This window comes from Bactrocera dorsalis, chromosome 4 (assembly GCF_023373825.1).
Source record: "Bactrocera dorsalis isolate Fly_Bdor chromosome 4, ASM2337382v1, whole genome shotgun sequence".
Taxonomy (NCBI): Eukaryota; Metazoa; Arthropoda; class Insecta; order Diptera; family Tephritidae; genus Bactrocera; species Bactrocera dorsalis.
Window position 1 is genome coordinate 24,635,011 of NC_064306.1, and position 16,024 is coordinate 24,651,034.

The following is a 16,024-nucleotide window of genomic DNA, read 5'->3' on the forward strand; positions in this document are numbered from 1 at the left end:
GAAAAACTACCAACCAGATCGATCATGTTGTGATAGACGGAAGACACGTCTCCAGTGTTTTAGATGTGCGTGCGCTCCGAGGTCCTAACATCGACTCGGACCACTATCTTGTTGCAGCTAAGATTCGCACCCGCCTCTGTGCAGCAAAAAACGCACGCCAACAAACACAAGGAAGGTTCGACGTCGAGAAGCTGCAATCACAACAGACAGCCGAACGATTCTCTACTCGGCTTGCACTCCTGCTCTCTGAGAGCACTCGTCAACAACTCGGTATAAGGGAACTGTGGGACGGCATTTCAAACTCCTTACGTACAGCTGCAACCGAAACCATTGGTTTTCGGAAAGTGCAAAAGAACAGCTGGTACGACGAAGAGTGCCGTGTCGCAGCGGAGAGAAAACAGGCTGCCTACCTCGCAACGTTACGATCGACCACAACACGTGCGGGATGGGATAGATACCGAGAGTTGAAGAGGGAAGCGAGACGCATTTGCAGACAGAAGAAGAAAGAGGCCGAAATGCGTGAGTACGAGCAGCTTGACAAGCTGGCCGACAGGGGTAATGCTCGCTTACAGAAGGTTTCAAGACCGGAGCATACTCCTGTAGAACCCCCCAAGGTGATCTAGCCACCGATGCCCAGAGCATACTTAAATTATGGAGGGAACACTTCTCCAGCCTGCTGAATGGCAGTGAACGCACAACACCAGGAGAAGGCGAACCCGATACCCCAATCGATGACGATGGAGCAGACGTTCCATTGCCCGATCATGAAGAAGTTCGAATAGCAATTGCCCGTCTGAAAAACAACAAAGCGGCAGGGGCCGATGGATTGCCGGCCGAGCTATTCAAACACGGCGGCGAAGAACTGATAAGGAGCATGCATCAACTTCTTTGTAAAATATGGTCGGACGAAAGCATGCCCAACGATTGGAATCTAAGTGTGCTCTGCCCAATCCATAAAAAAGGAGACCCCACAATCTGCGCCAACTACCGTGGGATAAGCCTCCTCAATATCGCATATAAGGTTCTGTCGAGCGTACTGTGTGAGAGATTAAAGCCCACCGTCAACAAACTGATTGGACCTTATCAGTGTGGCTTCAGACCTGGTAAATCAACAACCGACCAGATATTCACCATGCGCCAAATCTTGGAAAAGACCCGTGAAAGGAGAATCGACACTCACCACCTATTCGTCGATTTCAAAGCTGCTTTCGACAGCACGAAAAGGAGCTGCCTTTATGCCGCGATGTCTGAATTTGGTATCCCCGCAAAACTAATACGGCTGTGTAAACTGACGTTGAGCAACACGAAAAGCTCCGTCAGGATCGGGAAGGACCTCTCCGAGCCGTTCGATACCAAACGAGGTTTCAGACAAGGCGATTCCCTATCGTGCGACTTTTTCAACCTGCTTCTGGAGAAAATAGTTCGAGCTGCAGAACTCAACAGAGAAGGTACCATCTTCTATAAGAGTGTACAACTGCTGGCGTATGCGGATGATATTGATATCATCGGCCTTAACACCCGCGCCGTTAGTTCTGCTTTCTCCAGACTGGACAAGGAAGCAAAAGAAATGGGTCTGGCAGTGAACGAGGACAAGACGAAATATCTCCTGTCATCAAACAAACAGTCGTCGCACTCGCGACTTGGCACTCACGTCACTGTTGACAGTCATAACTTTGAAGTTGTAGATAATTTCGTCTATCTTGGAACCAGCGTAAACACCACCAACAATGTCAGCCTAGAAATCCAACGCAGGATAACTCTTGCCAACAGGTGCTACTTCGGACTAAGTAGGCAATTGAGAAGCAAAGTCCTCTCCCGACAAACAAAAACCAAACTCTATAAGTCACTCATAATTCCCGTCCTGCTTTATGGTGCAGAGGCCTGGACGATGTCAACAACAGATGAGTCGACGTTGCGAGTTTTCGAGAGAAAAGTTCTGCGAAAGATTTATGGTCCTTTGTGCGTGGGCCACGGCGAATAGGAACGATGAGCTATACGACGACATTGACATAGTTCAGCGAATTAAAAGACAGCGGCTACGCTGGCTAGGTCATGTTGTCCGGATGGACGAAAACACTCCAGCTCTGAAAGTATTCGACGCAGTACCCGCCGCGGGAAGCAGAGGAAGAGGAAGACCTCCACTCCGTTGGAAGGACCAAGTGAAGAAGGACCTGGCTTCGCTTGGAATATCCAATTGGCGCCACGTTGCGAAAAGAAGAAACGACTGGCGCGCGGTTATTAACTCGGCTATAATCGCATAAGCGGTGTCTACGCCAATTAAGAAGAAGAAGAATAGTAAATCTGTGTGTCAAAAATGGTCTTAATCATATGAACACTTCCTTTAGCTCCCACTTCCAATTTACAAATTTTTGAACTTGCGGGTAACTTTGCACAGTATATAACGGGCAATATTTTAGTTATCTTAATAAAATTGAGGAAGCGTGTGTTACTAATAACAGTGTATCTTTGTGCCTATAATAGATTAAAAATGGCAAAAACTTAACCTAGCCCTCTTATAACTAATATCAAGATTTTAGAACATCCGGCTCACTTTGCTTTGAGATCGGTGATTGCATTTGAGGTACCTTAATGAAATCCAGGAAACATTTTTACTATCGATACTATCCCAACTTTCATATTTATGCTACGCATAAGGATTTTCGTTTCTCTAACAAATCTTATGCCGAATTTGTTGGTCAGTGTATGAGTTATATAGAGTATAGTATTATATTGAATCCTGCATGTTGCAAGAGTATAAAATGTTTGGTTGCACCCGAATTTAGCCCTTTCTTACTAGTTTTATTTCATCCCCCTATTGCAAGAGTAAAGTAAATAGTAAATACAGTATTGTATCGTTTAATGGGCTCTGTTGTTGCGTTTTCTGAGAAAGTTTACCATAGTAATGTATATGTTTTTTATATCATTAGAAAGTAGAGACACGATTAAGATGACTATAGATTTTTTGAGTGAAAATTAATTTTTTTTTTGCCATTACAACATTGCCATAACCTTTTCCTATAGGAGTCCAACAGTTTTGCTAGATAACCCACTCTTAACCTTTAAAAGTTCAAACACGCTTCTCCCCACTTTCAAAGGCTTCCGTACTTGTCTATACTAATTATTTATTAAAAAAAAAGTTGCTACTTAATTAAAAGTGCTTGTTATATCTTGGGCATACGTTCATTGGTACTTCTGCATGTATCAATGATAAGAGTTCTTAGAAATTATGAGTACTCTTATCATTCTACGTGTTAATTGTTGCGTCTGAGTGTAGCACACAATGAGTCTGCTCGCTTGATTTGAAGAAAAAATGTAAGGAACGCTTTTTAATTATACAAAAATTGTGTTCTAAATCATTTAGATTTAAATTCTAACTAGCAAATTTGTGAAAAAACAAACAAGCGGTCAAACATTGGAGGTTGCAAAATTAAGTAAAAGTTTTTATTTCGGCGAACTACTTGGAAGGCCAACTTGGACAAAGCATACGTCACTTATCAAATTTAGCATACTTATTCAAAGAAGGTTAATTATAAGAGTTAGAGACAGTTGTTTCTTGTCTGGTTCCGCCAGAGCCTTACCCTTCCTTATAGCTTGTATTTAAAAATAGCTTATCTTCAGACAATGACAATTAATTTGTCGTTAAATCGTGCTACCGATATCTCATATCTTTTAATAATTGAAGTGATTCGCAAACTGACGTTATTTTTACTGTTTTGGTATTTTTATGTACTCCATCTACAGCGTTTGACGCGTTCCAATATTTCGTTTTCCAGAATTAATTGCAAAACAAATAAAGGAAGGCTAAGGCAACGATTTAAGTTATATTTTAGGCACACAAATAATCTGTTATGAGTAAAACATACTCACTCATTTTCATTGGAATAACTCATATTGACCGATATACTTGTATGGGGTATAAAGTCAGCAGGAAATTCGAAAATATGTATATTAGGTATATGGGGTCTTGGAGAAGTGTTGGCCCGATTCAACCCATTTTTAATATACAGAGACACTATTATGAGAGGATTGTCTCTGAATTTTAATCACATACATTTACCGATATTTTCGGTCAAAAGTCAACTATAGATTCTGAAGTCCACATTTCCGGTATTTGAACAGTTTTGGATGATTTCAACAGTTTTTGATTATAACCTTATATAATATATATCTCTTGGTTTAAGTAGGTAAACAAAACTACTATACTCTGTAGCCATGTGTTGCAAGAGTATAAAAATATACATATACAGGCAGAGTTATGCGTATTTTGAATTCGAACTATCGTTGAGCTATACAGAGATATACATAGTAAACAATATATAGTACATATTTACTACGATTAAAAATAGCAACAGTGTGGAAGTTTTCTGTTTCTCATATCGTCTTGTCATAAAATTAAATACTCGAAGCTTTTTCCATTTTCGCAATCATAAACGAAGTTTGTATTTTAAGTAATAATAACTGTATTAAATTTTAGTGTAATTTTATTACATATTATTTTGTAGCTAAATTCGAATTACATATTAAGAGTTAATAATTTATTATTTCTCTTGGAAGGGATCTTTCTGAATAAATTTGGTAAGATTCTTATCACCATCTTCTTCCACTTTTGACAATTCCGAAAAACCTTCCTCGTCAACAAAACATATTTCGTGTCCGTCTGGATCCGCTAAGATGATAACACGCACCGTCGCCTTTCCCGGTGTGTCAAGGGTAATTAGAGGGGTCAATATAGTGCCGTTCGCTTGCTTAATAATCGCATCAATTGCAGGTTGAACATTTAACGGTACGGCAAATGCAATGCGACCATATGCTTTAGCCCGATTGATAGGATCTGTTAATTTTTTCAAAGTTAATCGCGCTTGATTTTCGCCATAAAACAGTGTTATTGCACTAGAATCTTCGACCTCCACTTTCATTTTTAATAATTCATGCCAATACGTTTTAGATGCCGCCAAATTGCTTGAGTGCAGAGTGACGCTCATTACAGGATCTGTTTCTTGAGGTTGAGGCTCTTCAATTATATAGAATTTATAACCATCAGGCGATGTTAATACATGTAAACCTTCTTCCTGTAAAATGGGATAGTTTTGAGATCGCGCTCGTTCAATAGTCTCTTTAGACTTAATGGTGATACCACCGAAGTCATTACCTATAAATGAATACACATTTTAACATATATAATTTCTATATAGATATATAAAAATTTACACAATGAATAAAACGATTGTAAATTTCTAGAAGCGTATTAGAAAAATAATACGTAACTCTTGAAACTTGTACACGAATAATATAATCGTACTATGCAAGCATGCTATGTATATGGATACATTCACTACAAACTAAACAATTATCTGCTGTAAACTACGTTCTATTTAATGAATGTATTTACCCAATTCGTATTCTTTTACACCATAATTGTAAGTGAGTTCAATTACGAAATGAGAGGATTCTGGTCCATAGCCAATCATAGTTTTACTCCACCGGTTGTCGTAAGGTCTATATAAATGTTGATACAGATTTACATAATATTAACATATATTTATTATAATTACTAATTGCTGTTCTCACCCATTACATTGCGCTTCACAGCCTTCTTTAAATTCTTCATGTCGAAGCACCTTAAAACAATTGCATTTAAATTATTAAAAACATACGAAACTCACATGGCTAGGTAGTTCAAAAACAAAACATAATATGTAGTAAAGCAACTTTCAGTACCTTCATCCCGAGTATATCTCGAAAGAAATATGCATTTTTTCCACGATTTCCAATCTTGAGCACATAGTGAAGCGTGCGACCCGGGATTTCAATATTCGCCATATCAGTTTTATAAGAATAATTACGATTAAATAAAATTGAACGCTTTGCGATTATCGGCAGCGAGCGACGTCCCAATCTGATTGTCGACAATAAAATGCAAGACATCGACACTTGGAAAGATTATATATATTTATCTTATATACGCTTTAGTAAACTAATCAACAAGAAACCGGTTTTATTAACTGAAATACAAAAACAACTTGATGTCGTGACGTTTTAGATTTTATTTACCAAGAAATTCAGAGCATGGTATAGAGGAGTAGGGAAAGTCCCATTCACCATAGAAAAAGAGCCATTCACAGTACTTAAGCTACCCCTCAAGTGTACTTTTACAACAACAACATCGTGGCCACCTCTGGTGAATAAGGGTGGCGAGAGGTTAAAACGGGTTGCAGAAAGCGAAAATGCTATAATATTAAATTATAAATTTATAGTACTATATTTGTACATTTATAAATACTATTTTCAATTTTTGTTATAGAGTAAAGATTTTAGCTGTTATAACAAAAATTAATTATACCTTCATGATATAGATAAATATGCTATATATTTTTAAGCGTTTTAGTTAACTTATTCATGGACAAAATGGAAATTATATTTGATAATGAGTGGACCATAAGAGATAACTATTGTGAAAAATTTTATATTACGTACCATAACAATTCGTCTGAACAGTAAAACACATTTTTTATTGTAAGATAAATCAAGAGATAATTATAATAGCCATGTTTTCTATATTTTAATTATAAAATTTTGTAATCACAAACTACGTACACGTTTTAAATGTCAGAATTTAGCTATACGCCGGCGATCAGGAATCCTACTCATTCCCAAATGGAGTGTTTGATTATCCCAACAGATTTGCCACACTATTTTTTAGTTCGAAGCTAAGTTTTTAAATAAAAAGGATTCTTAAAGAAATTATTTTTTGAATTTGCAATATCAGTAGTAAAAAGTAGTAAAAAGTAGTTTAAATTAGCTCACGCAACACTATTTTGCCATGCTCAGTAGCGATACCGCAATAGTATTTAAAAAAATAAATGATTGTTCGAAATATATTCCGTTTGAAGTTATTCAAATCGATAATAACTTGTTTGGCCCAATTAAAAATACAACTTAAATTCCTTAACTTTTAATAGCGGCTCATTATTAGCCAAATTACATTTATTTGTTTTTTTAAGTTTAAATATCAACTTCCACACCATTCATAATCGACCATAGTTCACTAGATGTAAAGACGAATTGTAATTCGCGTAGATGCAAATGTTTCTTTTTCAAATTGCTGCTTAGTCACCAACGCTGCCAACTTTCATTTGATGAGTGTTGTTTATTATTTGCGTAGTTCATCCCGATGTTCTATCGGTTTTGGTGGAGCTGGTTCCCCCCACTCCCCAATTCGGCATCATAATATTGCGCAGCACGATATGGTCATAATTCTCATGGTACTTGCTCTTCCATTGATTGTACACCAAAATTCTTCAACCACGGTATGTTGGAGGGAACGACATCGGTAATACATTCGTGAACTTGGCTTTCAATAAGAAGGTAGGATCACAACACATGTCTCAATGACGGTATCCCCACCATTTTTCATCTTTGCGCATAACACGATGAAACCAGTCACTTAATTCGCTCAAATGGTAACGCTTTGGCCTGCAAGGTGGGTGTTTAGCTATTAGAAAGTATGTAAATTCAATTTTGCTCAAAACCTACCCAACAGCCTGATAAACCTGACCAGCAGTACCGGGATTCTAAGCGCAATTTACAATAGGTTATGCAACATCCGAATGTGCTCACCGTAGTATTTGCTCTTCAAAAAGTTGCTTCCACCCTCAAGCACAAAGCTCATTGGTTTGGGACTAGCGTTCTACACCAGCTCCTTTGCTGATTCTATAAAGAATTTAAAAAATACATGGTAAATCTTTTGATATAAAGTTTAATTTTAGCTTACCTAGCAATGCGATCTCTTACACGAGAACGCCATTGAATTTAAAATTTTGTCTCGAATTCACGGCCAACTAATTTGATAACTACATTTGACTATCTCTTAAATCATAAAATTGTAACAGCACCAGACCCATTACGCAGCAATATTAACGTGGCCATGTTTGGTTATTTCGTACTTTTATTGGAATAAAATCGCAGCCGATCTGATGTTTATCGTCCCATGAAAATTGTAAACACTTTTTATAGATTAAAATAACTAAATAAACCATCGCAAAGGATTTAACCATGAAATAAACTAAAACAAATTGTCTTTGCAAAAACCTTCGTTACGATGGCAAAAATATAAATATGGCTGTGAATGAGCATAATCTAGACCCCACTATTCGGCATGGTTGCTTATTTGTTCGTAACATTTTTCTGTGGTGAACATTTATTGACTTACCACAGTTAAAAAGAGGCATAAATAAAAAACTTAATTTTTCATGTATTTGCTCATATTGTTCTCATCTTTAAGAATATATATTAAAATAAAACGATTTTCTTTTGAAAATATATTAAACTTTTACATATAACCAATATTTTTGGGACAACTTTTACATAAATTATAAGAAAATAACACAATGCAACCATTTTCCGGTTAAAAGTCGGCCATCTTGGATTCAAATAGAAACTCAACCCCGGACTACACTTGGCGTTTCTACAGTGGCACCTCTCAGCTGTGCCTTTGTTTACATAACATCAGCTGATACTTTCTTTACTCCTTCTCTACCGTGATTCAGAGCAAAATAATAAAAAAAACTTAATACATACATATATAAGAATTCTATCAGCTGATCAATGACCAATACAGAGCTGCCACTTTCGGAGTTTTTATATCATGACATTCACGGAGCACAAGATTTATATGAAACTTTCCTCGCCTTGCTTCATAGTTCACAAATAAAGGTCCGTATCCAGCTCTTAAGTAATTGCACAAGAAAATAAAATCATTATTCCTTGAGCTGAAGTCAAGTAATTTTGACAGCTGTTAACGCAATGGGAATGATCCACATTAGAAGAGCAAGTGAAAACAAACAAGAGAAAATAAACAAAGGAAATAAACACGTAAATATTTGTATTGCCATTTAAGGCAAATGGATGAAGATTCGTAAGTTTTACATTAAATTTCAAAATGAACTATATTTCATAATAATGATTTTAACTAATTGTAGGATGAATTTAATGAATACCTTGAATTGTGGTGACATGATAGCTGCCGTGGAGATGGATGCTGAATTCCAAAAAACAGAGCGTAAGAATGCGAGATATTGCAAATACTTTTTGTTATCCATAACACATGGGTAAGCTAAGCGCTAACAAAATAATTTGTTACCCGTAACATACTGTGAAGAGATTTGCTAACAAATGTGTGTATTCTGTTAGAACAAGGCAGCATGCGATATTTGCCATTGGTTAGAGCGAGATAACCATTGAACATCAAATAGCTATGTGTTACTTTTTTCCCACTCTCTGAACAAAAGTAACAAATATTTTAACGAATGCAAAAGTGAACAACAACAATTCGCTTACACGTTTGCTAACAGCTACCCGTCTTGTAGGGTGGAGAAGTCATACCTTAAGGAACGAAACGAAAAGGGAAGGTTCATATCCGACTTCGAAGCCTTGCGAAATTCACCAGATTTATTCGTTAAAAACTTTAGCATACCACCAATAGTTATTGATGAACTTTATGAGATGATGGAGCCGCATCTACTTCCGAAACGCAACAGCAGGCCAAAAGATTTTATTCCAATCAAAGCCAAATTGGCAGTGGGGCTGGAGTATGCTTTATATGTACATTCTTGCGAAAGTGTCTTTCTAAGCGTGTTCTGTTATGTTTTTTTTGTAAATTATCCTTACAGATACCTAGCTTCGGGGGATTTGTAACGTCACTTAGCTTCTTGCCATCGTATCAGCAAACAACATTTTGGCAGAATCGAGAAAGATATTTGTGAAGTACTATGTACCGTATATATAAAAGTGAAGTGCCCGATTGGACGGAACCAAATTTGGTAGAAATAGCTAATGGTTTTGAAAACCAGTGAAATTTTTCCAATTGTGTTGGCGCCATTGACGGAAAACAAATATGTAAGTATAAAAGCACCTCCAAAAAACGGAAGTATATTTTATAACTACAAAGTAAGATGACATTATGTGCCTTAGGTGTACCAAAAAGTAATTCAAATTTTAAACTTTTGGATTTATAGGGGTTACATTAAATTGTGATGCTGGCAACCTGTGATGCAAATTATAAATATACCTATTTGGATATAGGTGCTTATGGAAGTGAAGGCGACTCTAATATTATGAGAAGTTCTAATAGCCCTGACAGACGACAGCGCTAATATGCATTAGCGGGCTTAATTTACATTTATTTGCGCATTTGACCCATGTCAATGCAAGTTTGTAATGCACAAGAATTCCGTGCATTTGGTTGATTTGACTAAATTTTAGTAGGCAACACTGCTCAAAAATGGCCGATTTTTGCTATTTATTGACAGATGTCGCACTTTTGCTATCAACTTTTCCAATATTCTTAACTTTTTTGCACACTTTTTCCGCATTACAACCAATTAATGCTATTAATTTCACTCTATTATCTTTTAACGTAGATAATAATAAACAAATTTTTTCGTTAAATTTATATTGATTTTTCCAAAATTTCCAAAATTTCTTTTAATAATTTATCTTATTCATTTTTATTTCACTTAATAAAGAAACAAATTTCACTATCAGCTGTCCAAATGCACAAGCGTGACGTCTGTCACCATAAAATTTCAATTCGCATTAGCGTTGCTTAAGGCGCATTAATTTTGCCCGTCTGTCAGGGCTAACAGACTATGTTAATTCTACTAATGGATCTGTTCCCTGGCAAAACAACGCCACTTTTGTTTAAAATTATATTATTAATCTTATACAAATAAAAAACATCAAGACTATAACTTTTAGTTTTCTTGTCGGTAAAAAAATGTTATTATTAAATATTATAAAAAAATGTTAATCTCCAATGGCGTAAATTATTTTATTAATTATTTATATAATTATTATATATTAATAATTAATTTTTAAATTTCCATCCATTTTTTAAATTATAATTATGAATTATATCTTGAGAGCTGGATGCTCAGGAAAGCATCATAAATATCGTAACACTAATCAACACTAGATGGCGCTCCCCATACTAATCAAGCTATTCCCGCCACCTTTCTGCTATTAGTATAATTATCGCAAGCTACCCAGCGAGAATGTTTATGTTTATCGCACCATCTAAAGATTTTTATAACTCATGAAAAAGACAGGTAAACTAATTACGTCTTGAAAATTGTGTCAAAAAACCAAGAGTGAGGTTCTAAATTTACAATAAATCACACGCTGTTTCGTGGTAATCCTGTGGTGATGGCGAAACAGCTAAAGGGCCAGGCCCTTACTTACTTAATCATTACCATCCAGAAACCCTCAAACTTTATTTTTGGGGGACAACTATACCTTTGCTAACTTTAGCAAAGACCTAATTGGTAGATAAAAATCACAAAGAAGACCTTCATCGCACCACTGATTCCATCGAACGTAATCGTCGGCAAACATCAACTCGAAAAATAATCATTTGTAATACCGTCTTCATCGTTCCTGCTGAGGAATTGAGCAAATCCGCTCAATTTCCCACCCGAAGTTATAATTTTGGCAAACAAGCGCCTTCTACCAAATCTACAGCAACAACCACAATTTCGTTAATGCATTGATAATTAAAAAAAAATGGAATTATCTGAATGAACGAACCATTTTTTGGAATCAACTCTTACACCCTTAATAATAATAAAATAAATAATTAGATTCGAAAAATTTGATATTGTAAGCACATAATTAAAGGGCACTTTATTTAAAACTAAAAGTTGTGAATACTAAAATTATTGGATTTCATTATGGTAATGTTATTGGTGAATTGATTATGAAGTTTTATTTTTTATATTAATGCGGTTTTTTTTCTTTTGCTGTCTTCTTTTTTTGCGTTGTTGCTTTTTCTTATTTTGACGTCTTTTTTTAGCAGCTTGTTGTTTTCTTCTACGCTTTGCTGCGCGTTTCGCGGCACGTCTCTTTTTGGCTGCAGCACTGCTGCTTCCAGAAGATGCTGAGTTTGAAGATTCTGCCGCGGGTGTCGAGTCGGCAGAATCAGAATCAGCAGATTCTGCATCTGTTGTGTCTTCGGCGGATTCTGCAGCAGTTGTGTCTTCAGCGGATTCTGCATCAGTTGAGTCTTCAGCGGCTTCTGCGTTGGCAGTTGCGTCTGCAACAGCCTGAGTTGTTTCCTCGGCTTCACTATCAGATGATTCTGTGACGTCAGCTGCTATTGTGAAGCCAGTTTGAGCCGAAAGGACTAAAAGCCCCAACAAAAGTAAGTATATTGATTTCATATTTTAAATAACCGTATTGCAGGGGTGTACAAGTACGACTATACTTCGATATGTACCTTATAGGTATTTATAGTGAAATGCTAACCTAGTTTTAACAGCCATACATATTTGCACATCCGAGAAACACATGCGTAGAATGTTAAATAAACAACTTTCCGTAATTGTTCAAATAATAGTATTTGCTTGGTGAAGTTTATTTAAAAGCATATCAGAGTTTTTATTTGCCTTTATAAATACAACAAATTTGTATACTCTTGCAACCTGTTGCTGCACAGTTTTTTTCTCTAACGGTTGTACGTATCGAAAAGGTGAAATCCGATTGACTGTCTGTCCGCCCGTCCGTCTAACAGTGCAAGCTGTAACATGAGTAAAGCTATATTGATAAAACTTGGTATGCGGATTCCTTAGCACAAAAAAATTATGAGTTCGTAGATGGCCGTAATCGGACCACTGTCATGCCCACAAAACGCCATTAACCAAAAACCTATACAGTGTCGTAACTAATCACTAAATATAACATCCATATATATGTATGTACTGTAAATATACTGATTCTGTAATTTCGCGCACGAGATTTTAATTTTGAAAAAGTTGTATAAGAAGTCTTTATAGGAGTCAGAGTAAAAATTGGACGAAGGACGTGACACCGCCCACTTTTCGGTGAAATCAAATATCTCGGTACCCGGCTACCCAATTTGAACGAAATTTAGTATGTAACATTCGTCTCATAATCCTTTGTCATAGTGCGAAAATAATCAATTGATCAAAAATTGCCAAAATCCAGCCAAAACTGTTCAAACCCCTAGGCACCGAATATTTGGACTTTTGATCGAAAATATCGAATATACCATTTAAATTCAGAGAGAATTCCTTCCTGATAATATATCTGTGAATCGAATTGAAAATAACTAATATTAGGACTTTCGAACCATCGGCTGACTTCACTCCATGTAAATGCTGATTGTACGTAAGGCATCTTAATGAAACACAGGGAACATTATTTAGTATGTGGCATGATAATAGTGAAGGTATGGGTCGGTACCACATATAATGATTTCTGTTTTTCTAACAAACTCTATGCCGAATATGTCGGTCAGTGGATGAGTTGTATATAGTATATATTTATATATACATATATGTAAGTATGTATATAATTGCTTAGTTTCCGATCCTTTGGTTAGCATTTTACAACATAAGGTATTTCCCCTACTTTGATTCTTACAAGTTAAAAGTTGCACGCGAACTCAGCCCTTGCTTACTTGCTATTATGCAATATTTTGTTTACATCGAAATAATTGCGTATATGCTAGAAGTTTGCATATAACCGATATATTATATATAAATTAAACTTTAGCCCCAACATACTGTGTACTAAACTGCACGACTTCTAAACGACTGTAACTGTGCAAAAAAATTCATGTAAGCGGTTCACAAAAATAGTTTTCAGTATCTTATTGTCATCCTTATCACCATATCGGTTTGAAAGACGTACGAACGAAATGTTTCAGAGCACGTTTTTGCTCAATTAATTTTGTTAGAAATGACAATTCTTCGGAATCCTAAATTTGCCATTCACCTTTCGACAAAAATACCTGTAAATGGTCCCAAACCGCTTGTGTTCAGTTCTGCTTGTACAGATGCTATTATTATCTGAGTTATTATCGGAAATTCATTCGGCATATAGAGCTTCAGCCAATTTGATGTCTCAAAAGGAAACTGATTTTAACCCTAAAATCTATTTCTCTCTAATGTACAAGGTGCGTTCCAAAGTAAACAGGACTTTATAAAAAAAAAACAGAAAAAATGATTTTTTCGGCATTTTATTCTTATTCTGCTTCAATAAAGCTTTTTACACGATCCAAAAGAATGTCGAACGAGTGGTGCAAGCCTTTTGAATGTCTCTACGTCTGCATAACGCTTTCCTTTCTTGGGCAATTGCATTTTTCCAAAAAGGAAGAAGTCTCACGGTGCCATATCAGGTGAATACGGAGAGTGGTTAATGGTTAAAATGAGATTTTTGGTCAAATAATCGGTCACAAGGTGACCTTCGAATGTTGGATTCTGCGCAATTATTGGTCATCAGTCAATTTATGCGGAACAAACCATGCACACACCTTTCGTAAACCCAAATGTTCGGTCAAAATCCAACATTCGAAGGACATAATTAAAAAGGTCAAAAAGGGCAAAACTTGTTTCATCAATTGAAAGGTTTGGGTAAAATTTTTATCAATTTTAAAACAAAAATTAATGTTATCTCTTCGTTCGAAGCTCATTTTCGCATCGATAACACAAACATACTGACACTTAAAACGCAATAACTTTACTTCCAATCGATGAAATAGCTTGAAATTCTCACTGGATAATCGATAAAGATAATAGATTCTAACGCACTAGTCGACATATACATATAGGCCAGGGGCGCTAGATTCAAACTTTGGAACGCACCTTGTGTATAGTATATTGTGCTCGCGATACATAAAAATGTATACTAAAAAATGCAAATCTTCTATAAGCTTTGCGGGACGTATGATATCATTCAAAGGTATAATCGTGATTGTATTCCAAACCTCTTTAAATTTATGCACATGACCCTTATAGAAGTACCACTGTAGAGATGTTACAATATTGTTAACAACAAGTAAGGAAGGTCTAAGTGCAACGGAATATTTTGTACTTTTGCAACTTGCAAAAATCAAAGCCAGGGAAATACCTTAAGTTGCAATACATCAACCAGAGGATCGGAAATATAGATATGTACATATGTACATATGTATATGTATACTACATAGCATGAATAGTATGATTTTAGGCACTTAGATACACTGTTATCAGTTCATTTTCATATAAATATAAAGTCACCCGGAAGTTGAAGCTTAGAGATATTCTTTTCCCGATAGTATTATGCCCTTGAGCCAAACCGGTCATGAACTGAGATATCTTAAGAAAATTCATAACGCGTTCTTTCTTCCGTAATTGTTTAATATAAACTTTTGCAACACCTGAAGGTATTTCCCCGTTTTTGATCTTTGCGAATTGCCATAGTATATAATGTTCGGTTATATCTGAACTTAGTCTTCTTTACTTGTTTTTCAGTACGTTATAAGATACAAGTTTATGATTGTTGCGTTCTCGATTCCGGAAATATCCATATAATATACTCGTATGACGTACAATTTGTACGTATATAACCAATTTAATCTTCATAAATAATTTGGCACAAAACTTAAATACAAATACATAAACAATTAATTTATATAACGGAATAAAAACTAGGAAACAGTTACGTATATACAAATAACATCAAACAGAAATTAAGTTTTCGAAATATTATTTTTGGTGTGCTAAATTTTACGGTTCAAGGAAAATTCGCGAGTAAATATAATATTTTGGCAATTGTTTACTTCGAAATATGAAAATAACTCTCTAAGTAAAAATAAATTTTAATAAAAAGCACCGTTAGGGTATATACAAAACGGAGTAAAGCGTTAAATTCAGTTTTACCATGCAGTACTGAACCATCTACAAACTCGCTGAGGCCAAGTCTTCCTAGCTCATATTATGAAAATGGATGACATGAGATGATAATGACCAGTAACCGTTATACAGTGGCGGACAAAAGTCTACATACACCCCCTATTTCCATTGATATGAGAGTACAAAAAGTTTTTAGAAAAATGTATTTATACAGTTTTATTCTAATATTTATTATAATAACAGTTAACTAAAAAATTTCATTATTTAACATAAAACAACAAATTTATGGAAGAAAAACTCAAAAATTGCTTTGACAAAAGTCTACATACAGTTCA

At 35.6% G+C, this 16,024-nt stretch overlaps 2 protein-coding genes and 2 long non-coding RNA genes across 5 annotated transcripts; 1 reads left to right on the forward strand and 3 right to left on the reverse strand.

Annotated features, from left to right (window-relative positions):
• Nucleotides 1-4,463: 4,463 nt before the first annotated feature.
• On the reverse strand, nt 4,464-6,061 carry LOC105232739 (glyoxalase domain-containing protein 4). The gene is made up of 4 exons (XM_011214557.4): nt 5,719-6,061; nt 5,569-5,618; nt 5,390-5,496; nt 4,464-5,149 (listed from the first exon to the last, which is right to left on the reverse strand). Exons 1-4 carry the CDS (start codon nt 5,923-5,925, stop codon nt 4,539-4,541), a joined length of 975 nt encoding a protein of 324 aa, XP_011212859.2. The 5' UTR covers nt 5,926-6,061; the 3' UTR covers nt 4,464-4,538.
• A 1,207-nt stretch (nt 6,062-7,268) lies between these two features.
• LOC125778307 (uncharacterized) lies at nt 7,269-8,542 on the reverse strand. 2 transcript variants are annotated; one of them, XR_007422621.1, is made up of 3 exons: nt 7,772-8,542; nt 7,534-7,710; nt 7,269-7,492 (listed from the first exon to the last, which is right to left on the reverse strand). It is a non-coding gene; the product is annotated as an uncharacterized LOC125778307 (long non-coding RNA). The 2 variants fall into 2 exon arrangements; XR_007422620.1 differs by having other exon boundaries at nt 7,269-7,473; nt 7,772-8,541.
• A 165-nt stretch (nt 8,543-8,707) lies between these two features.
• On the forward strand, nt 8,708-9,593 carry LOC125778308 (uncharacterized). The gene is made up of 3 exons (XR_007422622.1): nt 8,708-8,914; nt 8,979-9,107; nt 9,190-9,593. It is a non-coding gene; the product is annotated as an uncharacterized LOC125778308 (long non-coding RNA).
• A 2,157-nt stretch (nt 9,594-11,750) lies between these two features.
• On the reverse strand, nt 11,751-13,895 carry LOC105232750 (uncharacterized). The gene is made up of 2 exons (XM_011214569.2): nt 13,808-13,895; nt 11,751-12,178 (listed from the first exon to the last, which is right to left on the reverse strand). Exons 1-2 carry the CDS (start codon nt 13,893-13,895, stop codon nt 11,751-11,753), a joined length of 516 nt encoding a protein of 171 aa, XP_011212871.2.
• Between the last annotated feature and the right edge of the window lie 2,129 nt (nt 13,896-16,024).